Raw genomic sequence first — 26,887 nt, forward strand, 5'->3', positions numbered from 1 at the left:
TTTGTTAACAGTACATTACGTATGGCTCTTATATAGAATAAAATAGATATCAAAATCAAATGTTTCTACCAGCACCAAACTCTTACTTGTAGCAAGTGAATAGTGAAGCAAGATTTCTTTTACTGGCTTTGCAATTGTAATGCATCTTTTACATGTAATATGTTCTTCGGTAGACTTAATCATTCGGCGGAATTATAGGATTTGCAAAGATAAAAACGTAATGTAAAATTTGAGCATAGTACTTCTCACCATAAGCTATTTATACAAGCTTCAGAAAAAGTGTCAATCATAGTAAGATTTTTAAATACTTCTTACAAACTTGCCAATTAGCTTCTGTGTATTCAGAAAACACAAAACCAGTGAAATACACTGTAGTAAATAATTAGTTTTTAAAATATCTTCCATGATGTTTCTGGTAATTGGGCTAATCTGAAGGGCATGGAATTCTTTGAACCCCTGTATGGCTACTTCCTCCCCTTCATCTTCCCCCAAGCACATCCATAAGGCCTCTAATTTTGGATCAACTTGCTAATACCTGTTAAGTATGTAAATAATGACAGCAACAATTTTCAACTACTACTACACAATAATATCTTCAACACTTTGCCTTTTACTATATGAAGAATATGGAAGCTGAAAAGTGATCAAGGTAAATCAATTACTGCAAAAAAGAAAAACCTAGAATGGAGAAAGGGTATCAGATAATTTTGATCTGTCATGACTTCAAGGCCCAGTGGTTTGAAAACTGATGTTTCTCTGCACAGTGAGCACAGAGTGTATTTCTAAATGGTTTTATTTTAATATCACCTGATGCCAAAATTTGTAACAGCATTTGCCTTTTAATAGAAACTTATTCTCACTGTGGATCCAGGATTGAGGTATTTTAATATTCTTTGGATACTTAAAAGATTAGTGCCATAATCATGTAATTACATATGGAGTTATTTCACTTAAGCCACCTGCACTGCTACAGTTCTAAACTCATCCTAGAGAGATTTAAAATAAATAAAGTGAGTGAACTTTCTCTCATAGATGGGTTCTAGATTCGGAAGACTTTCTACTCATAGAGCTGCCAGTGTAATGAAGAGTGTGTAGCAATGATGCCCCTGATCTTACAATCCTTTATACCACAGTTTGGACAGGAGTGACACATTGTGCAGGAGAGTTGGCTGTCTCTGAGGATGAGATTGATCTGTTAAAATCACTCTCTGTAGTTCCTCTACTTTTTTCTGAAGCTCTGCTCGTTTAGCAAAAAGTTCTTTTTATCTGTCGTGAATAGGTTCCTGTGGTTTCGTCCGTGGATTCCGCCTTATGTAATATCCCACCCAGAGCTCTAGGTGGCAAATGCTGGCTATTGGATAAAGGTCATGATTGGAATAGCTCCCATAGAGAGGATTAGTGAAGTCTTCCAGTTGGCTATTTATGTAAGACCACAGCGACACAGTCCCTTTTGGAAGATTCTCTTTTCCTCTTTGTTGTTCACTGTTACAGAGGAATGTTCTGAATAAGCACCTGTGGAGGTGATCCAAAATGGTAATGAGAAAATACTCATTGAATTTAAATGTGGTGGGAAACTGTCTTGTCAACTGCCAGACAGAGTCAATAAATTGAAGAAAAACAGGTGATCTGTCTGCATCTGCATCGTTCTTATCTCCATGGCCAACTCTTACTTGAAATCCATGTCCAAAGCTTAGCCATTCTTTCTCCACAAGGACTTCTTTAAATCCTCGGATGGTTCGATAGTATCCACCCAACATGAGCATGGTAAGGGAAGTGAGCTGAGTTGTGCGATCCCAGCCATCACTGCAATGCACTACCACAGACATCTTCCCTGACTCTACCTTGTCAGCAATCCTAAGAGCCCCTGCAAGCATAAGCCTAATATGTTCTAGCCAATGAGTAGATTCCGTGTTAGACAACCAGTGAGTTTCCCCAATGTTGGCGTACACAATCGCCTTAAGTTTTTGTAATGATTCTCTCATAACACGAATATCGTGGATATCCAGAAAAACTAGTTCAGCATTTTGATAGGCATCTTCACTTTCATAACCTCCACCCTCTGCCTTATTGGCAACAGCGTTAACACTTGGCTGGGCATCAAATATAAAGACTTTATGAGATTGGGCATTGGAATCCATGATAGCTTGAAGGTATTTTTCATCTTTGTTTCGCTTTCCACTCACTCTAACCGTGGGCTGGCTACACCGAGTGACTGTGGCTTGACTTTCAGGATGACTCCGTGATAAAATTGGGATATGTCCTTTTGATCTGAAGAATGCCACTCTCTTTAATTCTTCATCAGGAATATTTGCTGGCACAACCAGGAGGGCAGGGTATGTATCACAAAGTTCATATCGTTCATTTATCTTTGTTATTCTCCACCTTTCATTTGGAATTCCCTGCCTTCTATACTCCAAAATAGTATATATATAGCTTCCACCCATTTTCAGGAATACGTCTTTGTATTCAAAAGCAAAAAGAGGCAGGTTATTAGAGACAGGAGATGCATATTTCATTAGATTCTCAAATATGGATATTCTTGTTTGCCCCTCAGGTTTATGAGCATATCATACATTCCTAATATCCTTACACACAGTTTCTAGTCCATAAAAATTTTCACCTCGACTAGAAGCACCACAAATTTTTTCTACTCTACTTATCACACCAAGAGAAGCATCTAAAAAAATTGGGGGATCCCGTCCCATGGTTTTGAAGTATAACCTATGATTTGTGTCAGTCAGAATTCCTCGTGCAACACCAGTGAATGGACATATACAAGTTACATCTTTGGCCATGTCTTTAATATTTTCTCCTTGAAGCAAGAGTGGTTCTACCATTTCTGCTAACTTGTTAGGCCCCCTCAGGACCCTAAAATCAGGAGAAAAGTTGTTGGCAGAAGTTGAAATGGAATCTGATGATACAACAGAAGCTGATTTTGTATGCACTGAATTCTCTGAATGAGAAGTGGAGGCAATTACAATTTTTGAGATGTTTTATCTTCCCTTCTGATGATCTTCAAATGTCAATGGCTCTTAACATAATGCTTTCTGGTCATCTGTATCCAGGTTATCTCCTTCCCTTGGGCATAATCCAAGCTTTACTGGTTCAGGTGATAGCCTCCTGGAATTACTTCTTCATAATACAGTTGACCCTGGACAAAGAGTCCATAGTGGGCGGCCAAGCCGCCACCTGCTGGGAGCCAAGACTCTGGCAGCTTGGGCTCTTCTCCATGGCACAGCAGGGGCAGCAGAGGTAAAGGCTGAAGCGGTCTTCGAGGCTGCAGGGTGGGAGAAGTGGAGGGCAGAGTGCTCCGGCAGAGGCCACAGCCCTTCTTTTTTTTTTTATTTTTTTATCTTTGAAACCAAGTTTTGCTCTTGTTGCCTAGGCTGGAGTGCAACGGCAACAGCTCAGCTCACTGCAATCTCTGCCTCCTGGGTTCAAGCGACTTTCCTGCCTCAGCCTCCCATGTAGCTGTGATTACAGGCATCCACCACCACGCTCAGCTACTTTTTGTATTTTTGGTAGAAACGGGGTTTCACCATGATGGCCAGACTGGTCTTGAACTCCTGACCTCAGATGATCCACCCACCTTGGCCTCCCAAAGTTCTGGGATTACAGACGTGAGCCACCACGTCAGGCCCTTAGGTGGCATTTGATGTAGTCTCATTTCTCTTTTTTTTTCTTGTTACTTCTGCTTTTAATGTCATATTAAAAAAAAATTACAAAGACAAATGTCATGACTGTTTACCCTATATTTTATTTTAAGAGTTGTATAGCTATCTTACATAAATTTAAGTGTTTGATTTGTTGAAGATATTTTTGTATATGGTGCAAGTGAAAAGTCCAATTTCATTTTCGTCCATTTTGATATTCAGTTTTATAACACTATCTGTTAGAGTCTGTTCTTTCCCCGTTGCTCAGTCATGGCAACTTGATTGAAGTATTTGATGATATTCATGAGGGTTTATGTCTGGGTTCTCTATTCTGTTCCATGAGCTATTTGTCTTTCTGTTTGTATCTCCATAGCTTTGTAATCTGTTTTGCAATCAGGAAGTGTGATACCTCTAACTTTGTTCTTCTCTAAAGTGATTTTGGCTCCTCATTGTCCTTTGAGATTCCATATGAAATTTAGGACTTAAAATAACATTTCTGCAAAAATGTAACACTTGGATTTTGAAAGAAAATACTTTGAATTTGTGCTTCACTGTGAGTAGTATTGACATCTTAATAATATTAAATTTTCTGACCCTTGAACATGAGGTCAAGAGTGTGATGTTTTAAGTTTCATTTATTTCTTGATTTGCCTGTTTGCTTCTGCTTATGAATTGCACATGAGGTCTTATTACGTTGCCCAGGCTGGTCTCCAACTTTTGGCCTCAAACTATTCTCCCTCCTCATCCTCCCAATGTGTTTGGGTTGCATGGATGAGCCACTGCACCTGGGCTCTTTATTGTTTGTCTGACATTTTTATGAGTTGATGGTAATTTTTGAAAAGATTTATAAATACATATCTCTTTAGAAAGTTTTTCTTTTTTTATATAGTGAAAAACACATAAGATTTATATACTTAAATACTTTAAGTACATAGTTAAATAATATTACATATATTCCCATGGTTATGCAACATATATCTAGAATGTTTTTCTGTTGCAAAACTAAAACTCAATACCCATGAAACGACAACTACCCCTTTATCTCCTCCCCTAAGGCTCTGACTAATACTATTCTACTTTCTGTTTCTAGGAGTTTAACTACTTTAGATGTCTTATTTAACAGGAATCACACAGTGTCTGTCCTTCTGTGACTGGCTTATTTTACTTACATAATGTCCTCAAGATTTATCCTTAGTGTAAAAATTATCAGATCATCTGCTTTTAAAAAACTGGATAGTATTTCATTATTTGTATATTCCAAATTGTCTTTATCCACTCACTCATTGAGGGAGGTATGGGTTGCTTCCACCTATCCACTTTTGTGAATAATTCTGCAATGCATATGGATATACAAATAACTCTTCACTTAGCCATATATTTGAGAGCTTTTTTTTGTGCTCTATTCTGTTCCATTGGTCTGTCTGTCTTGCCTTTATGCCGGTTCCAATCAGTTTGGCTACCATAGTTTTACCCTGTATTATCATAGTATTACCATAGTGATACATTATGAAGTCCAGGAGTGGGATGACTCCAGTATTATTTCTATTTTTGAAGGTTGTTTGGCCCTTTATAGTCCCTTTAGATTCCATATAAGTTTTAGAATTTTTTTTTTGCATTTCCACAAAATAAAATGACAGTTAAAATTTGATTTAGATCACTTTGGGTAATGTGGATGTCTTCACAATATTATCTTCCAAACCTTGAACAGGAGCATGCTCAAGAGTGTGTTGTTGGCTGGGCGCAGTGGCTCATGCCTGTAATCCCAGCACTTTGGGAGGCTGAGGTAGGCAGAACACCTGAGGTCAGGAGTTCAAGACCAGCCTCGCAAACATGGAGAAATCTTTTCTCTACTAAAAAATACAAAAATTAGCCGATTGTGGCCGGGTGCGGTGGCTCATGCCTGTAATCCCAGCACTTTGGGAGGCCGAGGTGGGCAGATCATGAGGTCAGGAGTTCAAGACCATCCTGGCTAACACAGTGAAACCCTGTCTCTACTAAAAATACAAAAAATTAGCCGGGCATGGTGGCAGGCACTTGTAATCCCAGCTACTTGGGAGGCTGAGGCAGCAGAATCTCATGTACCTGGGAGGCAGAGGTTACAGTGAGCCAAGATCACGCCACTGCACTCCAGCCTGGGCAACAGAGTGGGACTCCATTTCAAAAAAAAAAAAAATCAGCCAGTCATGGTGGCGGGCACCTCTAGTCCCAGCTACTTGGGAGGCTGAGGCAAGAGAATCACTTAAAAACAGGAGGCAGATGTTACAGTGAGCTGAGATTGCACCACTGCACTCCAGCCTGGGTAACACAGCAAGACTCTGTCTCAAAGAAAAAAAAAAAAAAAACCACAAGAGTGTGTTGTTTAATTTCTGAATATTTGTAGATTTTCCAGTATTTCTTCCACTATTAATTTCTAATTTTATTCCCTTTTAATAAAAATGATAGTTTGTAATATTTTAATCATTTTTTTTTGAGACAGAGTTTTGCTCTGTTGCTCAGGCTGGAGCACAGCAGCTCAATCATGGCTAACCACAGCCTGGATCTCCCAGGCTCAAGCAATCTTCCCACCTGAGCCTCCTGAGTAGCTGGAAGCACAAGTATGTGCCATCATGCCCAGCTAATTTTTTTTTTATTTTGTAGAGACACGGTCTCCTTATGCTGCCCAGGCAGGACTTGAACTCCTAAACTCACTCAATCCTCCCACCTCAGCCTCCTAAAATGCTGAAATTATAGGGATGAGCCACCATTCCAGCCCATATTTTAATATTTTAAACTTTAGTAAAATTGTTTTGTGTCCTAGTAGGTCATCTACCCAGGAGAAGGTTTCATGACCTATTGAAAAGATGGTGTATTCTGATGTTGTTGTGTGGAGTGTCTTTTTTTTTCTTTTTCTTTTTCACTTCTGTTCACTGTGAGTAGTGTTTTCTATGTCTTTTAGGTTTACACAGTTTGCAGTGTTATTCAAATCCTCTGTTCTCATGTTAATATTCTGTCTGATTTCATTATTCATTACTGATAGTAGGGTAATTGTGACTCTTAGTATTTTTGCATATCTATTTCTTTTTACATTTGTGTCAAGGCTAGCTTTATATGCTTGGGAACCCTGAGGTGAAGTGTGTATATATTATTAATACAATTTCCCCAGTAAATCGACACTTTTATCATTATATAATATCCTTCTTTGTCTCTTATTTCAGTTTTGGCTTAATGTGTACTTTGCATAATTCTGACCAGTCTTGCTGTCATTTGATTGCAATTTTCCTAGAAGGTATTTTTCATACTGCCACATTTTACTTCTATTACTTGTATTGCACATTGCTACAACGCAGGATTGCCTATTTTAAAAGTTTAGGCTGCGTCAAAAGTCAAGAGGCCAGAAAGATCGTAAAATCTAAAATTTAAAAATAATTCTCATTGGCCAAGCCCTTGCTGACTCATGCCTGTAATCCCAGGACTTTGGGAGGCCGAGGCGGGTGGATCACTTGAGCCCCAGAGTTTGAAACCAACCTGGCCAACATGGAGAATCTCCATCTCTACTACAAATACAAAAATTAGCCCGGCACGGTGGTGCATGCCTGTAATCTCAGCTACTTGGAAGCCTGAGGCAGAAGAATCGCTTGAACCTGGGAGGCAGAGGTTGCAGTGAGCCCAGGTTGCACCACTGTAATCCAGCCTGGGTGACAGAGTGAGACCCTCTCTCAAAAAATAAATATAAAATGGCCGGGTGCGGTGGCTCATGTCTGTAATCCCAGCACTTTGGGAGGCCGAGGTGGGCGGATCACGAGGTCAGGAGTTCCAGACCAGCCTGGTCCACATGGTAAAACCCCATCTCTACTAAAAATACAAAAAATTAGCTGGGTGTGGTGGAGCGCACCTGTAGTCCCAGCTACTCAGGAGGCTAAGGCAGAAGAATCACTTGAACCCGGGAGGCGAAGGTTACAGTCAGCCGAGATTATGCCACTGCACTCCAGCCTGGGTGACAGAGCTAGACTTCGTCTCAAAAAATAAAAAAATAAATAAAATAATTGTCATTATATTGTTTTCACTTTGAATAATACACACACACACACACACCCACACACACACCCCACACACACACACACAAAGTGAGGGAGACAGAGAAAGAGAAAGAGGATCTTGCTCTGTCACCCAAGCTGCAGTACAGTGGCCTAGCTGGGACCACAGACAAGTGTGATCACGCCTGGCTAATATTTTCTCTCTTTTTTTTTTGTAGAAAAGGCAGGGGCGGTGCGCCCACACTATCTTGTCCAGACTGGTCTCAAACTCCTGGTTTCAAGAGTTCCTCTCGCCTCAGCCTGTCAAAGTGCTGGGATTACAGGTGAGATCCACCATGCCTGGCCACATGTATGTAATTTCTAAATAAAAATAACCTTATATGCAAGGTTAAATGCAAACGTCCCACAGTGAGGGCCGGGCTTCAGCAGAAGGAGGAAGTCCTGCCTCACAGGTGCTGCAGCTTGGAACTTTCCACTCTGTCCTCACCTGGCCACGAGTTGGCGCACATCTTCTGTCACTCAGGACCTGAAGGGGCGGAGCCTGAAACCCTATTATCCAATCACTGGTGCTGGGGTGAAAACTGTCATCAGGTGATGAACTGCAGAGGTGGGGGCGGTCTTCCTCGCCTGGCTGGTCCTTTGTTTCCTGAGTTTGCGCTCCTGGCTCCGGGTCCCCTCTGGTCTCCATTGCTTTGTCTCCTTCGCGCCTAGATGCCCTAAATGGCTGTGCAGTAGCCTCTGTGGCTCAGTGACCTGCACGAACTGAGAAATTTATGAGGAGGACGCCAGGACATGGTGAGTGTGGGCAGCCTGGCTTTCCAAGGGGTTGGGCGGTTGGTTGGTCCCGGCTGGAACCGGCTGAGGCAGGACCGGGCCTCCTCCCTTGGGGTCAGCTCCAGGGTCTGGGACCCGAGTCCCCTCCAGCGCTGCTCGGGCCTCTGTCCCCTCTGGCTGCGGCGTGCGGCGGGGCCGGCATCCTGGCTCGTTCCTGCCCGGCGACTTTGGCCCCATCAGGACCCCTCTCTGGGCAACTCTGCCCCCGCAGCCCCGCCTCTGCCCGGGTTGTGCGGGGACCGCGGGAGGTTCATCGGGGGAATCCCCACTTGGGGTGCGGGGTTCCTGCATGGCGGGAGCTGTGGCCCGGAGGGTCCCCAGTCTCTCCCTTCTCCTGTTGAAAATTAAACTGAGGCACCATTCAAATATTAGTTTAATCGAGCAAACAGACAAATGAATTGGGAGGCCTCCAGCCCTGGTTTGCGGTTTGGGATTCCCCGGGAGGGGTTTGAGTAAGAGGCTTTTGTAAGGTTCTTGAGAAGTAAAACACATGCAGTAATTCATTGGGTGTAGTAATGTAGCTGCCTTATTTGGACCTACCCAGGTAGAAATTTTCTCGTTCTGTGATCAGAGCCATTTGTGGTTGATTAAGCCTGAATTTCCTTTCCTTTCTAAGTTAGTAATTTGCAATAAATATATTTAGCTACATTTTAATTTCCCTAGATAGGAAGTCGGAGCTATAGCCACCTCAGTCTAATTTTCTCCTATTTGATTATTTCAACACTCCACGGGGGAACTGGTTTTTCTCTGCATTTCCCAAATGTATGTCAAGCAGGGTCTCAAATCCACCAGTATTTTCCTCCAGTCTAACTATTCTAGGGCTTGCGGCAAAATACTACATCTCCAGTTAATTCCCCAACTTCCCAAATGTCAACTTTCTTTCTCCACCTCACATTACAAACTATTTGTCCTTTCTTGTACATTTCAAAGAGATGTAAGCATTTTAATTGTCTATTTTCACAGAGCTGTGGATGACTTTTTAAAATATTTATGTTTTTGAACACTTCACATGAAGAAAAACAGAATAATCCCAACACTTTGATGTAAGAGATCTTTGTGCCTCTCCTCCTTTTACCTTCCCTAGGCATTGACACCTTCTCAGGATATCTATGGGTTGTGGTTCCCCTTTGAAAACTCTTTAGGGTGATATGTCCTCAGCCACTCTCCTGTCTTTGCCTGTTTCTGGGCTTCAGAACTGTCTGGGGATGATCCCAGATTTCCACAGCAGGCATGTCTTTTGGAGTGTCTAGTGCATATCAGCTGTAGAGTCGTCTCATAGTGGACAGCCTGAGGTATAGGGGTGAAGCCTCTCAGGGAAGCAGCCAAATGCCTTGGTACCGAGAGAAATCTTTTGGTATACTCTTCATATAAAAAGCAAACCCCGGCTGGGTGCGGTGGCTCACGCCTGTAATCCCAGCCCTTTGGGAGGCCGAGGCGGGCGGATCACTAGGTCAGGAGATCGAGACCATCTTGGCTAACACGGTGAAACCCCGTCTCTACTAAAAACACAAAAAATTAGCCAGGCATGGTGGCGGGCGCCTGTAGCCCTAGCTACTCGGGAGGCTGAGGCAGGAGAATGGCGTGAACCCGGGAAGCGGAGCTTGCAGTGAGCTGAGATTGCGTCCCTGCACACCACAGCCTGGGCAACAGAGAGAGACTCCGTCTCAAAAAAAAAAAAAAAAAAAAAAAAGCAAACCCCTTGGGGTATGAAAATTTTCTTCCCTCAAGCCCAGTTTTCATTCCTTGGAAATAAAATTGGTGTGCAGTGAGTTGGATAGTGGTACTGAGGGGAAAGACAGACATAATTACTGCCTTCTGAATTTTCTTAGACTTTGAAGGCTGGTGGGGGGTGGGGGGTGGGGGGGGACGGGGTGGGTGACTATAATAAAGGACAAGGAAAACCTACCACAGTGAGGTGGTGGAAGAACGTGCTAAGCAAAATACATTGTGGTCACACAGCAGGCACAGTGCAGTGTCTCCTGGGAGGGTGGTCGTTGAGCACTTCAGTGAGCAGGAGGGGGATAGGAGGATGTGTCACATGATGAGATGAGCTGACTTGACCCTGGAGTCAGAAGTGTCTGTATTCCAGCCAGCACCACCCTCCCTGGGTTTGTCAACTTGAAAGGATTTGTTCTATTATTTGAGCCTCTATCTTTCATGAAATATAAAATGCATTTCATAAATGGAGTTTGAGAGATAAATGCAATATTTCCAAAGGAGCAAAAAATCAGTCAGTTTTCAAAAAATGGATTATTTTTCATTCGTTAAAAGTTCTTCACCTTTTTTCTTTCCCTGAGCATGTGTGATAGGTTTCTGACATCTGTTCTTTTCCTTTGGATGATTTTAAATGGAATTCTAGGGATTTTACTCAAGAATTCTAGCAGGGGAAGAAATTGTAGCTTCTATTATGGCTGTTGAAAATGAATACATTTCTGTTTGTTAAAAAGCATGATAAATTGATAAATTAAATAGATTTGCTCAAATATTAGGGTGGAGAGTTTCCTTATCTGAACATGGCATATGAATACTAAATTCTGTTGGACTACCTTGTCAAGTACTCAAATATGATTATGTGTTTACTAAATAACTTGTTATCATAGAATAATAATTAAATGGCATTTTTGTTGTCTGAAAGGGATAGATAGGTACATCTTTTTATAATGGTACTAATTCCCTTCGATAATCTATAACACTCCCTAAGAGTGTTTTGTACATCTTGGCTATTCTTAGACATTTTTGTGCTCTCTGAGTTTTTAGAAGTAGGTTTTCTTTAGTTCACCAACAAACAAAACAAACTTGTTTGTGAATTTCATGAAACTTCATAAAAGAGAACTATTTGGGAGAGTTTAGACCATGGTGACGTTTAGTCTTTTTTTTTAAATACTTATGTTGTCTTTCCATTTATTTTATTATACATTGATGTCTTTTAATGTCTAGTTTTTCTGTTATAATAGTTTTAAACTATTTGTTACACATATTTCAGGACTTCAGGAAAATTAGTTTTAATAGGCATCTTCTATAAATTGACTTTCAATAGCTTGTTGCTAGCAATTCAAAATTTGCTGAGATTTGTGTATTGAGCTTCTATTCTGGACACTTCCTACAAATATTACATATGCAGTAAATGTAAAAAACAATTGCAGTCAACTGTACCACTGTGAAGGGAATGCTTGTGTAATGACAACCAGTCAGACTTGGAAGAAGCCTTCACTGGACACACTCACTTGAAATGATTCTGAGAGGCTGAATCCATCCATTTCTCTCCAAATTACACCAGTATTGTGAATTATATGATAATTTTTCTCTTCATAGTTTTAGAACCTGTGTATGTATCCCTATGTTAGTACATTTTATTTTATGTTCTATGAAAATGTCATTATTCTGTATGTGATGTTTTCTCTTTTCATAATTATGAGTCTTCCATGGATTTCTAATTTATTTGCTTTTTTATTTGATAGACAATTTTTCAATGCAGTTTTAGGTTTACAGAAAAATTTAGTAGATGTCATAGTAAGTTCCCATGTACTCCTTCTCCGCAGCTCATAGTTTCCCCTGTTTTTAAGTTTTTGCATTTATGAAGTATATTTAATACAGTTGATGAGCCAGTGTATTATGTTTGGTGGTGAAGAGAACTGATAAAGAAAAACATTAATATTTACTAACATCTCTACTTTATGTTAGCATTCACTCTTTGTATTTTACAGTTGTGTGTCATGCATTCCCTATCACAATATTATACCGAAGAATTTCACTGTCCTGAAAATCCTGTGCTTCATCTGTGCATCAATCTTCCGCACCTCTTAATTTCTCTTTCTCTCCATTGATTCTTTTTACTTTCTTTATAGTTTTGCCTTTTCCAGGATGTTATTTACTTGGAATCATATGCTATGTGGCCATTTCTGCATAGCATTTTATTGTATGAATATCCTAGAGTCTACCCAACCACGTATTGAAAGGCACATTATGGTTGCTTCTAGTTTTTGGCAATTATGAATAAGGCTGCTACAAATGTTCTTGTGAAGACTTTTATGTAGATATCACTTTTGAACTCATCTGGGTAAATGTTCAGGAGTGTAATTGCTGAATGGTATGGTAAGACCTTGTTTAAATTTGTGAGAACATACCAGACTGTCTTCCAAATGGCTGAGATTTTTTCATTAAATATTTCTTATTACACAGTGAAGAAGAGTTCAGATTGCTTCATACTTTCACCAGCATTTAGCGGTATCAGGGTTTTATGTTTTACCTTAGTTATAGGGTGGAACTTCATTTTTGTCTTAATTTGGAATTCCCTAGAAACACATAATGTTGAATATTTTGTCATATGCTTATTTGCTGTGTATCTTTGGTGAGGCGTCTTTCCAATTTTTTGTTCATTTTTTTAATTGTTTTTTTCATAAAGAGTTTTTAAATGTGTTTTGAACTCTATTTCTTTATCAAATTTGTATTTTGTAAATATTCTGTTCTAGTCTGTCTTCTCATTCACTTAACAATATCTTTCATAAAACAGAATAAATTTCAATAAAATCCAATCTATCCATTTTCTCATTCACAGGTTATACATTTGGTATCGTATTTGAATTCTCATTGCCAAAGCCAATGATGTCTAGAATTTCTCCTGTGTTATATTCCAAAAATTCTAAATTTTGCATTTTACATTTAGGTTTATGATCCATTTTGAGTGAATTTTTTGAAAAGTTGCAGGGCCTATGCCTTATTTATTTCTTTTCAAATAAATATCCAGGTGTTCTGGAAACATGTATTAAGAAGACTACTTTTTTAACTGAACTTTGCTTATTTGTTAAAGATCACTTAACTGTGTGGATATTTATTTCTGAGTTTTCTTTTCCTTTTTGTTTTTTCACTGCTATACCATGATTGCTATTTCTGGTTTTTCCATTCTGTTCTCCTAATGTATTTGTTTACTCTTTTCCAAATATCACATTATCTTGATTACTGTAGCTTTATGGAAAGTCTTAATATGAGGTAGTGCCGATATTAATTCTTTTTTTGTGTTGACCATTCTGTCTTTTGGCTTTTCATATAACTCTTATAATTAATTTTCTGTTAGCAACACCATGACTTGTTAGAATTTTAGTTGGGCTTGTGCTGAATCTATAACTCAAATTGGGGAGAAATTACATCTTGACAATATTGAGGTTTTATGTTCATGGACATTAAATGTCTTTCTATTTATTAAGATCTTTTGTGATCTTTTGTGGTTCTTTCATTAGAAATTTGTAGTTTTCATTGCATATAGATCTATGTGTCACAAAGGTCTATATGACAAAACTGAGACAAAGACAAACTGACGGATTCTTCCAGCTTTCGTGGATGGCTCTAGGCTGGAGCATTCCTTTAACACATAGGCAGACTGTTGAAAACTCTGCTTCAGTCTTCACTTTCTGCTGAGCTGAGCCTGAAGTTCAGCCAGAGCTGAAAAAGAGGGTCTTCTTGGGTCTTTAAGAAAATGTGTTTTTCGTGGTTATGCACAGAGTGCTTTGTCAATTTGCCAGTATACCTGGGTGCTTTTCAATAGCCTAATTTGTAAAACAAAAAAAAACTCACGCTGGCTTTTTATTCTTGGCTTTATGTGACCTATTGTATGTGTCATCTGTAATCTATTCTCCAGGAGGCTTCTGGCTTTCAGTTTCCTTAAAATACTCCCAAGTGACTCCTGCCAATTTTTTAAACTGATTTTTTTCTGACTTAGAGGAAAAAGAGGGCCTTGTTTCAGACCTTTGGATAGCCCTAATACAGATTTTAATGTAACAACACAATACTTTGCAAGTAAGACCTCCTCTTTTCCCTCTGGAACCACTGAGCAGAGGCCCATACTGGCAACTCAGGATGTTGTTTTTAAGACTGGCATCAAGTAAGGGAAGGATTTGGGCAAGGACACGTAAAAAGTCCACAAGGCTTTTCTCCTGTTCTTCATTGTTTTTCTTGATTTTGTATTTACACGGTTGCTGTAAAACTCGATGGTTTTCAACAAGTTTTACAACATTGTTTCTGACAGTTCTGCTTGTTTTTCCCTGTTTCTGTGGAGGAGCAGGTGTTTGGAGCTGTACATTCTTGCCATTTTGCTGATTTTACTCTTTCTGGGCTCTCAGTTGTATTTCATTGATCTAAATGACTTTCCTTGTGTCGTTACTACACCATCTTGATTAATGTTGCTTTGAGGCAAATTTTGAAATTGTAATTTGTGAGTCCTCTTATTTGGCATGTTTTCAAAGATTTTTGAATATTCTTAGTCCCTTTTAATTTTATATGAATTTCAGCATCAATGCTTCAGTTTTTACATGGTAGTCACCTTGAATTCTAATTGTACTGAATCTAATTGTACTAGATGTAGACTGTTTGGGGAGTTATTGTCATCATAATATATTAAACCTACTGATTCATTAACATAGAATGGTTTCTCATTTATTTAGATCTTCAACCTCTTTCAGTAAGGTTTGTAGTTTTCAGATTGCAAGTTTCATTCACATTTTTAAAAATTAATTTCTACGTATTTATTATTTAATTGCCATTGTAAATGGATTTGTTTTTGCCTCAACTGCATTATTAGATATTTCATTGCAAGTGTATAGAAGTAGAATTGATTTTTGTATAATAATTTTGTACCTCTGACCTTAGTGAATACATGATCTTGGTTGCTTCCAAGTTGTGAAAACTACAATTAATACTGCTGTAAACTTTTTTGTGCAGGTTTTTGTGTGGACTTACATTTTCAATTCATTTGAGTAAGCTAACCTTTAGGAATTTGTTTGGAGTTCAGAAGACACCACCCTGCCACATAGGATCGAGTTAAGAAAAACTCATTTTGGCCGGGCGCGGTGGCTCACGCTTGTAATCTCAGCACTTTGGGAGGCCGAGGCGGGCGGATCATGAGGTCAGGAGATCGAGACCACGGGGAAACCCCGTCTCTACTAAAAAAACCAAAAATTAGCCGGGCGTGGTGGCGGGCGCCTGTAGTCCCAGCTACTAGGGGAGGCTGAAGCAGGAGAATGGCATGAACCCGGGAGGCGGAGCTTGCAGTGAGCCAAGATCGCGCCACTGCACTCCATCCTGGGTGACAGAGCGAGACTCCGTCTCAAAAGAAAAAAAAAAAAAAAAAAAAAGAAAAACTCATTTTGTGCAAATCAAGTTTATGTGGGCTTATGATGAGGTTCATGGAATAGCACTGTCTATAGTTGTGTGAATTTGAGCCCAGTGATTTATTATGTATTAATCTTGCCCTGTGTAGCAGATGTTCCAGGAGGTGCTGTAGTGACTAAAACAAAACAAATAATTCTGCCCACTTGAAGCTGATATTCTAGGAAAGAATAAATATATAATACAGGTAAAATAAACAATGTGTAAGATAGTGGTTACTGCTAATGTGGGAGGAGAGTATGGTAAAGAGAGCAGAGGTCTAAACTGGGTGTCTCTCTGAGCATTTATTTGTGTCTTTCAGCTGCCAACTCTGACAGTTAGCAAGCTTGTGTGTCTTTGTCTGCGTGTATCCACCTTTATGTGCAGTGAAAAGTCTGCTTTTGTATTTATGCCTGGGTGCTATGTGGGTATTTGCTTTAAAATACTAATACTTTTATGTTCTTGCCTAATTTCCTATAGAAGTCGTGAGAACAGACATCTTTGTCTTATTTCTGATCTTAGGGAGAAAGCATTTTCTCTTTTAAAATGTTAGCTGTGGGGTTTTTATAGATGTCTTACAATATCTTTTCTATTTCCAGTTTATTTAATGTTTTTATCATGAAGAGTGTTGAAGTTTTTCAAACCTTTTTTCTTCATATTTTCCCTATATTAATACCTTGCCAGATGTATTATTAGAGTATTGTTATGGAGTATGTTCTGTTATTCAGAGTTGTCCTGTTACCCTATTGATAGTGTCCTCTGAGAGACAAATTCACTATTGATGAAGTCATGTATCTATTTTGTTGTTGACTGAGCTTGCGTCCTATGCAAGAAATTATTCCCACATCTAATGGTATGAATATTTTGCCCTATCTTTTCTTTTAATAGTTGTTCAGGTTTAAGTTTTTCTTTTAGGTTTTCGATGCATTTCGATTTCATTTTGTATACAGTGTAAGGTATAAGTCCAATTGTGTACTTCATTATGTGAATATCTACTTTTCCAAGCAATTTTTTTTTTTTCTGAAGACTTTCTTTTCCCACTGAATAACCCTGGCAACTTGTTAAACTATTTTATCATATATGTTAGGATACCTTTCTGGGCTCTATTTTATTTCATTTGTTTGTAGTCTCTATCCCAGTACCACACTGTTTTGAGTAACATGACTGTGAGTAACTTTTGATGTTAGGAAATTTCTCATTATGAAATTAGAGCTTTGAATATTTTTACCTCTTTTTTTTGCGATTGTTTTGACTATTCTTGGTTCCTTGAGATTTCACATGAATTTTAGAATGTTAGTTTCTGTTTCCATTTAAAAAAAGTTATTGGGCTTTTGACTGGGATTGCATTGCATTTTAGATAATTTCAGGAGAAATTGCCACATTAGTACTTTTAAGAGAGTTTCCAAGATGGCTTACTGGATGCAGCCAGGAAGTGCTGCTCCCAAAGAGAAAGACCACAATTTTGACTACATCAACACAGTTTGAATAGATATTTTGAGAGAAAATGCATAGTGTGGATGGAGAAAAGATGCATTTTCTAAGACTGAAGAGCAAGGAAGCTGGGGTGCCCTTATGGGATGCCTGAACGCTATGACTGCTTTTTGGCCCTGAGTGGCAGCTGGGGAAGAAGTGAGTAAAGGGACTGGGAGACTGCTCGCTCTCGCTGCAGACCATTGGGATCCTGGCTGCAGGAAGCTCCACACCCCCATGGACATGTCAGTTGGCAAGGAGATCTCCCTGGAGAGTAGATGGAGATGGAGCTGTAGCAGGCACAGAGCCAGGACTTTTTAGCATAGTCTAAAAGTAGCAGGTCTGGTGGAGCTCAACCATAAAGTCCCACCTCCGGGGCTGCCCATCCCTCTCAGAGGCTTTGGCCCCAGCTAAACTGCAGGGAGAAAGCAAGGCCTGCTTACCCGCAGGACTGGGACCTGTCTGTCCTGTAGGCATGCCTGTCCACCAGCCTCTTACATGGCCCCTGCCTGGCTTCGTGGGAGAAGCATGTATACATTGTAGTTTCTGCTACCCCACCTGGATGCTTTGCTCCACCTGAATGCATTCTGGCAGCCCAGAAATCCCTCAGATCCCTCACCACACCTGGAACCTGGCCATAAGCATCAGGAAGAGGGAGTCATGAGCAAGTCCTAGCACTCCAGTGCTGTGGCCTGTGGTTCAGGAGTGCCAAGCTGGGATCTGTGCTTGGCAGTTGAAAGGGGGAGGAGCCCACACTCTTCAGAAACTGAGAGGCCAGATTCACACAGGTTCACAGGCTGGTGTGGGCCCTAGGCACACCTCCTTCCACAGGGCTGTTATGGTAAAGGTATTTTTCCAGAAGACATCTCCCTGAGGAAGCCCCACAGCTTGAAACACCTAACAACAATGACAATAATGATAATGATAGTAATAATAATGGGCATAGTGCCAGTGATTGGAAGTGAGTCTCTCAAGACTCATGAGCAGACCTGTACCACAGAACATAGTTGCAAATATGAAGATACACAGAGGAACTGCATGGCAAAGAACCTATCTACATCCCACTGCTCTCAAGTGCTATCTACTGGGGCAGGGAAAAAGGTGGGAGAAGCCCCAGCAGGATTGAAGCTGCTTCTTTGAACTTGGAATGCAACATGAAAATCACCTGCGGGGGGGCGCGGGGGTGGAGCCAAGATGGCCGAATAGGAACAGCTCCGGTCTACAGCTCCCAGCGTGAGCAACACAGAAGACCGGAGATTTCTGCATTTCCATCTGAGGTACCGGGTTCATCTCACTAGGGAGTGCCAAACAGTGGGTGCAGGACAGTCGGTTTAGTGCACCGCGCACAAGCCGAGCCGAAGCAGGGCAAGGCATTAACTCACTCCGGAAGCACAAGGGGTCAGGGAGTTCCCTTTCCTAGTCAAAGAAATGGGTGACAGACGGCACCTGGAAAATCGGGTCACTCCCACCCTAATGCTGCGCTTTTCCAATGGGCTTGGAAAACAGCACACCAGGAAATTGTGTCCCACACCTGGCTTGGAGGGTCCTACGCCCACGGAGTCTCACTTATTGCTACCACAGCAGACAGATCAAACTGCAAGGAGGCAGTGAGGCTGGGGGAGGGGTGCCCGCCATTGCCCAGGCTTGCTTAAATAAACAAAGCAGCCAGGAAGCTCAAACTGGGTGGAGCCCACCACAGCTCAAGGAGGCCTGCCTGCCTCTGCAGGCTCCACCTCTGGGGGCAGGGCACAGACAAACAAAAAGTCAGCAGTAACCTCTGCAGACTTAAATGTCCCTGTCTGACAGCTGTGCAGAGAAGAGTGGTACTCCCAGCACACAGCTGGAGATCTGAGAACGGGCAGACTACCTCCTAAAGTGGGTCCCTGACCCCTGAGCAGCCTAACTGGGAGGCACCCCCCAGTAGGGACAGACTGACACCTCACTTGGCTGGGTACTCCTCTGAGACAAAACTTCCAGAGGAATGATCAGACAGCTGAATTTGCGGTTCACGAAAATCTGCTCTTCTGCAGCCACCGCTGCTGACACCCAGGCAGACAGGGTCTGGAGTGGACCTCTAGCAAACTCCAACAGACCTGCAGCTGAGGGTCCTGTCGGTTAGAAGGAAAACTAACAAACAGAAAGGACATCCACACCAAAAACCCATCTGTACATTACCATCATCAAAGACCAAAAGTAGAAAAAACTACAAAGATGGGGAGAAAACAGAGCAGAAAAACTGGAAACTCTAAAAAGCAGAGCGTCTCTCCTCCTCCAAAGGAACGCAGTTCCTCACCAGCAACGGAACAAAACTGGACAGAGAATGACTTTGACAAGTTGAGAGAAGAAGGTTTCAGAAGATCAAACTACTCTGAGCTACAAGAGGAAATTCAAACCAATGGCAAAGAAGTTAAAAACTTTGGAAAAAAGTTAGACAAAAGTATAACTAAAATAACCAATGCAGAGAAGTGCTTAAAGGAGCTGATGGAGCTGAAAGCCAAGTTTCGAGAACTACGTGAAGAATACAGAAGCCTCAGTAGCCGATGCGATCAACTGGAAGAAAGGGTATCAGCGATGGAAGATGAAATGAATGAAATGAAGCAAGAAGGGAAGTTTAGAGAAAAAAGAATAAAAAGAAATGAACAAATCCTCCAAGAAATATGGGACTATGTGAAAAGACCAAACCTACGTCTGTTTGGTGTATCTGAAAGTGACCAGGAGAATGGAACCAAGTTGGAAAACACTCTGCAAGATATTATCCAGGAAAGCTTTCCCAATTAGCAAGGCAAGCCAACATTCAGAGTCAGGAAATACAGAGAACACCACAAAGATACTCCTCGAGAAGAGCAACTCCAAGACACGTAATTGTCAGTTTCACCAAAGTTGAAATGAAGGAAAAAATATTAAGGGTGACTAGAGAGAAAGGTCGGGTTACCCACAAAGGGAAGCCCATCAGACTAACAGCTGATCTCTCAGCAGAAACTCTACAAGCAAGAAGAGAGTGGGGGCCAATATTCAACATTTTTAAAGAAAAGAATTTTCAACCCAGGATTTCATATCCAGGAAAACTAAGCTTCATAAGTGAAGGAGAAATAAAATCCTTTACAGACAAGCAAATGCTGAGAGACTTTGTCACCACCAGGCCTGCCGTAAAAGAGCTCCTGAAGGAAGCACTAAACATGGAAAGGAACAATCGGTACCAGCCACTGCAAAAACATGCCAAATTGTAAAGACCATCGAGGCTAGGAAGAAACTGCATCAACTAACGAGCAAAATAACCAGCTAACATCATAATGACAGGATCAAATTCACAGATAACAATATGAACTTTCAATGTAAATGGACTAAATGCTCCAATTAAAAGACACAGACTGGCAAATTGGATAAGGATTCAAGACCCATCAGTGTGCTGTATTCAGGAAGGCCATCTCACATGCAGAGACACACATAGACTCAAAATAAAGGGATGGAGGAAGATCTACCAAGCAATGGAAAACAAAAAAGGGCAGGGGTTGCAATCCTAGTCTCTGATAAATAGACTTTTAACCAACAAAGATCAAAAGAGACAAAGAAGGCCATTATATAATGGTAAAGGGATCAATTCAACAAGAAGAGCTAACTATCCTGAATATATATGCACCCAAAACAGGAGCACCCAGATTCATAAAGCAAGTCCTGAGTGACCTATGAAGAGACTTAGGCTCTCACACAATAATAATGGGAGATTTTAACACCCCACTGTCAACATTAGACAGATCAACGAGACAGAAAGTTAACAAGGACACCCAGGAATTGAACTCAGCTCTGCACCAAGCGGACCTAATAGACATCTACAGAACTCTCCACCCCAAATCAACAGAATATACATTTTTTTCAGCACCACGCCACACCTATTCCAAAATTGACCACATAGTTGGAAGTAAAGCTCCCCTCAGCAAATGTAAAAGAACAGAAATTATAACAAACTGTCTCTCAGACCACAGTGCAATCAACCTAGAACTCAGGATTAAGAAAGTCACTCAAAACAGCTCAACTACATGGAAACTGAACAACCTGCTCCTGAATGACTACTGGGTACATAACGAAATGAAGGCAGAAATAAAGATGTTCTTTAAAACCAATGAGAACAAAGACACAACATACCAGAATCTCTGGGACACATTCAAAGCAGTGTGTAGAGGGAAACGTATAGCACTAAATGCCCACAAGAGAAAGCAGGAAAGATCCAAAATTGACACTCTAACATCACAATTAAAAGAACTAGAAAAGCAAGAGCAAACACATTCAAAAGCTAGCAGACGGCGAGAAATAACTAAAATCAGAGCAGAACTGAAGGAAATAGAGACACAAAATCCCTTCAAAAAATTAGTGAATCCAGGAGCTGGTTTTTTGAAAATATCAACAAAATTGATAGACCGCTAGCAAGACTAATAAAGAATAAAAGAGAGAAGAATCAAATAGATGCAATAAAAAATGATAAAGGGGATATCACCACCGATCCCACAGAAATACAATCTACCATCAGAGAATACTACAAACACCTCTACGCAAATAAACTAGAAAATCTAGAAGAAATGGATAAATTCCTCGACAAATACACCCTCCCAAGACTAAACCAGGAAGAAGTTGAATAGCTGGATAGACCAATAACAGGCTCTGAAATTGTGGCAATAATCAATAGCTTACCATCCAAAAAGAGTCCAGGACCAGATGGATTCACAGCCAAATTCTAACAGAGGTACAAGGAGGAACTGGTACCATTCCTTCTGAAACTATTCCAATCGATAGAAAAAGTGGGAATCCTCCCTAACACATTTTATCAGGCCAGCATCATTCTGATACCAAATCCTGGCAGAGACACAATCAACAAAGAGAATTTCAGATCAATATCCTTGATGAACATTGATGCAAAAATCCTCAATAAAATACTGGCAAACCGGATCCAGCAGCACGTCAAAAAGCTTATCCACCATGATCAAGTGGGCTTCATCCCTGGGATGCAAGGCTGGTTCAACATACACAAATCAATAAATGTAATCCAGCGTATAAACAGAACCAAAGACAAAAACCACATGATTATCTCAATAGATGCAGAAAAGGCCTTTGACAAAATTCAACAACCCTTCATGCTAAAAACTCTCAATAAATTAGGTATTGATGGGACATATCTCAAAATAATAAGAGCTATCTATGACAAACCCACAGCCGATATCATACTGAATGGGCCAAAACTGGGAGCATTCCCTTTGAAAACTGGCACAAGGCAGGGATGCCCTCTCTCACCACTCCTATTCAACATAGTGTTGGAAGTTCTGGCCAGGACAATCAGGCAGGAGAAGGAAATAAAGGGTATTCAATTAGGAAAAGAGGAAGTCAAATTGTCCCTGTTTGCAGATGACATGATTGTATATCTAGAAAACCCCATTGTCTCAGCCCAAAATCTCCTTAAGCTGACTTAAGTGACATCAGTGACTGAGCCAATAGTGATACATTCTTATGGACAGAAGTCTAGGGTTAGCATCAAGGTTCACTCTGTGTTGTGCAGTCTATGGGTTTTGACAAACTGACCATGTCCTTTGTCACCCTGACGGAATAATTTCACATCCTAAACATGACCTGAGCTGCACCTACTAATTCCTCTCCTTTTCTGAGGATTTCTGAAAACCGTGGATGATTTTACTGCCTCTATAGCTTTCCTTTTCCAGAATTTTATAGAGTTGGAATCATAAAGTGTGTAGCTACTTATGACTAACTTATTTTACTTAGCAATATACATGTGAGATCTTTTGTATCGTTTTGAAGCTTAACAGCTTAATAATTCTTATCAGTGAACAGTAGCCCATTGGTTTCATGGAACAGTGTTAGTTGGTTCACTCACCTCCTGAAGACTATCTCAGCTGCTTCCAGTTTGGGTAATTATGAATAAAGCTGCCCATATTCTTGTGCAGATTTTAAGATGAACATAATTTTTAAATTTAGCGGGTAAATATGTAGAAATTTGATCACTTGCTGGTAAGACTATATTTTCCATTATTTTAGGCAGATTTCAGCATTACAATTATCTGGGCATGTTTTTTTAAAGTTATTACTTACTGATTAAATTCTATAATGATAGAGGCCTACTCAGATTATCTATCTCACCTTTGGGTGGTTATGGTAGTTTCTCCCTTTGAAGGCATTTGTCCATTTCATCTAAGCTAGGAAATTTGTGGGCATAGACACTTGAACCTCACAAGTTGCCTGCTTGGTTTTTGTCAAAGGCTACTTTGCTTCCTGTCATTCTTACTCTAAAACTTTTCAATAAACTTTCACTCCTGCACTTAAAGAATTGCAGGCATACATTTGTTGAAAGTATTCTTTATTATTTTCTTAATGTTCACGGGATCAGCAGGGATAATTCCTCTTCTATTCATATTATTTGTACATTGTTTCTTTTCTTTGTGATTAGCCTGGCTGGAGGTTTACCAATTCTATTGATCTTTTCTAAGAAGCAGCTTTTGGTTTTGTTGAGTTTCTTTATTATTTGTATTACATTGATTTCTGCAAATATTGTTATATTTTGGGGGAGGGGGATTGCCTGGTTTACAATTCACTACACTTTTTTTGTCTAGTTTCCTAAGGTGGAAAGTAAGACATCTGGATTTGGATTATGTTTAGTTTACTGCACAGAATTGTGAATGGCACTGATGCCCCTGAAGTGTGCACTTGATTATTAAAATAATAAATACGATGTATTTTGGCCACAGTATTGATTTTAAAGCCAATAAAATGGATGATAAGTGCAGGAGGAGCATATGTAGATCCAAGAAAGATAAATGACATTATAACATTTCAACAACAAAAAAAGGAAATTTGCCAGGCCTCAAAATGCACAAGGGGGTGATGGGACACTGTCATAAAATCAGCTGTGCATTTGTATGCTGCCCTGTGTGAACTCTGCCTGTTTTGCAGTGGTGAGGGTGGCTTAGCAGCAGAACCAGGCCCTAACATCTGTGGCTTTCCTGATGGTCTCATTTGCCTTCCCTCATCACCCAGGATGGTGTCCCAGTGGCAGCCAAGTTTCTGCCCTTAACCCACCTCCTTTACACATGTCAGCCCCCTGCCCCCAGCACCCAAGTTTGCCTAAGGGATTCCTTCAGTGGAACCAACATGCTGACAGTTACTCTGTGTTTCCTAGATCAAGATGAGGACCTGGCACAGGAAACTTCATCTAAGGATGTCCCAGGTGTTCACATGGTAAGTTCTTTATGTTTCTAAGATGGAAATTTTGTTGCTCTTGGTTCTTTTTTATTTTATTTGAGTTGAGATATGAAAATCTTACCATGTACATTATAGATGACTTACAGAATTTTTTGGTGGGAAAATGTGAGGGTTCATTACCAGGTAAGAAATGATCTCAGATGACATTCTTAGATGACACCTTCAGTTACGAACTGTATGGCAGAAAGAATTTTTTTAGGGGAAAAGCTTTCTTCTTATAACATTGTGACTATACAACCGAAACAATCTTGGAAGTCTTGCATAAAAACCTCGTGCCTTTCCAGAAATGTCTTCTAGGCTTTATTTTGGGACCATTGCCTCAACCACTTTCTCCATCTGCTTTTCTAACGTCACCAAGTAAAGATATGTATGGTGAAACCCCATCTCTACTAACAATATAAAAATCAGGTGGGCATGCTGACAGGCAACTGTGATCTCAGCTACTAGGGAGGCAGAGGGAGCAGGATCACTTGAGCCTAGGAGGCGGATGTTGCAGTAAGCCAAGATCGTGACTCTGTGACAGAGCGAGATTCCAGCAAAGAAAGAGAGAGAGAGAGAGAGAGAAAGAAACCTGTGCACACAGGACACAGCATGGTCTGACTCTTACAGTGTTTTGTTTTTCTCTAAATGCAGGTAGACAAAGCCACAGAGACAAACAGTATGTATTCTGGGATCACCCCTATGCTGAGGAAAAATTCTAGTGTTGACAAAGGTGACACTTTCTTGCCTCATTTTTTCTGGAAAGCCACTCTGGTTTGAACTTCCTGCCAGAAATGTGGTTCAAGCACTTTTGCCTTGAAAAGTGAAGAACCCAGTCAAGAAATGTGACTCTTGACTCTAGTGCCTGGAAGGAACAGTGTCATTTGGATAGAAGAGGGTCCTGTGCATCAGGGTTGGGAGGTATGGAGGAATGAGTCAATGTGGAGTGATTGTGAATGTCTCTGCGAGTTTGTGTGCTTTTTGCCAGAAAATATGTTCCCATATGCAAAGCACAACACAAAGATTGATATTCTAAAAACAACATTTCATCACCACTGCGTTTTCCAAATATCAACCCATTCATTCCTCACCACAGCTGTAGCTGAAGGTTAAGTTTGATATGCCCAGTCCTCACATGGAGATGAGGTAGAGATGAATTTTTCAGGCTTTTGTTCTCCTAAGTGGAAATGGCATAGATGAACTCAGGAATGGGTGGAAGGGTGATGCTGTGGGCTACTAGTCTGAAGTTATCACATGGCCCTGGTGTAACTTGTCACCATGTCAAAGAGTCCTTAGCGTCTCTGTGTATTTGTGGAAGTATGTTGGCCTATAAAGATCTCCAGCACTGTATACCACAATAGAATGGTCTCAATGGTCAGCTGACCCAGAGTTTGAGTAGGTTCATTGTACAGTGGACTTTGGTGTGGTCATTAATATGAAACACACAGAGGGAGCTGCCAGGCCTTTGGTTTTAAGTGATGGGGTATTCGTCAGCCCCTGGTCAAGGGCAGAGAACATTCAGAGATATATTCTATTGTATTTAATGAGATCGTCACCACAAACGTTAGAAATGCTCCAATTCAGTAGCACACATACCCGAGACACGGCACCCAACAAGATCTCAAGGAGCCAATTGGCTCTTAGCCTGGTGCCCATCTCCTCTGCTGGAATCTTCTGCACAGCTGGGTAACAGAGGGTCAGCGCCCCCACCTGCTGCCACCCATGAAGGGCTGTCCCAGTCCTGGAGCCAGTGTGAGTATGAGCAACAGCGGGCCCCATGACACACACACACTGTGTTAAAAGAAAGAGCAGAAGGACAAACATCACAGGCCAAGTAGGGGTCGTCTTTAAATGGTAGGATAATTGAGTATTTTCAAGTCTTGGTTTAGTCTTCTTTAAAACAGAAGGTTAATGAATACATAGAATATTTTGGCTAGAATTAAATCTCCTCTTTGAAGAAAGGTAGCTTTTTGTATCGTACAAGTTGTGGCCAGGCACGGTGGTTCACGCCTGTAATCCCAGCACTTTGGGAGGCCAAGGAGGGCAGATCACCTGAGGTCAGGAGTTCAAGACCAGCCTGACCAACATGGAGAAACCCAGTCTCTATTAAAAATACAAAATTATCTAGGTGTGGGGGCACATGCCTGTAATCCCAGCTACTCAAGAGGCTGAGGCAAGGGAATTGCTTGAATCTGGGAAGTGGAGGTTGCGATGAGCCGAGATCACACCATTACACTCCAGCCTGGGCAAGAAGAGCAAAACTCTATCTCAAAAAAAAAAAAAAAAAAGTTCTAGGAGAAACGAAAAACATAGCAGCAGGACATGTGGATCCTGGGGAGGAAATGACCTCAAGGGGATCAAGAAGGGAGAGCAAGTTAGCTCAAGTCAGATTAGGAAGGAGGAACCATGAGATGCTACAGGGAAACCCTGTGTGGTGTGCCCTGTTTGAGACGGGTTATTTCATGTAAAAGAGGTTGCCTTAGCTACAGGACCAAGACTCTGTCTTCTGTGGCCTTCCTGATGCCTTCCTTCACCATTTGCCTT

At 40.8% G+C, this 26,887-nt stretch overlaps 2 protein-coding genes across 8 annotated transcripts in view; one reads left to right on the forward strand and one right to left on the reverse strand.

Moving 5' to 3' along the window:
• Nucleotides 1-1,044: 1,044 nt before the first annotated feature.
• On the reverse strand, nucleotides 1,045-3,231 carry LOC129492962 (myotubularin-related protein 2-like). The gene is given in 3 exon segments (XM_055298526.2): nucleotides 1,045-1,199; nucleotides 1,202-2,973; nucleotides 3,152-3,231. Coding segments are annotated over 3 exon segments (1,929 nt in total). The 3' UTR covers nucleotides 1,045-1,122.
• A 5,018-nt stretch (nucleotides 3,232-8,249) lies between these two features.
• LOC129493420 (protein FAM153B-like) overlaps nucleotides 8,250-26,887 on the forward strand; it is a 32,527-nt gene continuing 13,889 nt past the window's right edge. For 4 of the 7 annotated variants that reach the window (XM_063612757.1, XM_063612758.1, XM_063612762.1 and 1 more), the window contains exons 1-3: nucleotides 8,276-8,461; nucleotides 24,282-24,340; nucleotides 24,998-25,022. In XM_063612757.1, coding sequence (XP_063468827.1) covers nucleotides 8,440-8,461; nucleotides 24,282-24,340; nucleotides 24,998-25,022 — 106 coding nt within the window. In that variant the 5' untranslated portion in view covers nucleotides 8,276-8,439. Of the gene's footprint in view, nucleotides 8,462-24,281; nucleotides 24,341-24,997; nucleotides 25,023-26,887 lie in introns of all 7 variants that reach the window. The other 3 variants (XM_063612761.1, XM_063612759.1, XM_063612760.1) reach the window with 3 other exon arrangements.

This window comes from Symphalangus syndactylus, chromosome 11, assembly GCF_028878055.3.
Source record: "Symphalangus syndactylus isolate Jambi chromosome 11, NHGRI_mSymSyn1-v2.1_pri, whole genome shotgun sequence".
NCBI lineage: Eukaryota > Metazoa > Chordata > Mammalia > Primates > Hylobatidae > Symphalangus > Symphalangus syndactylus.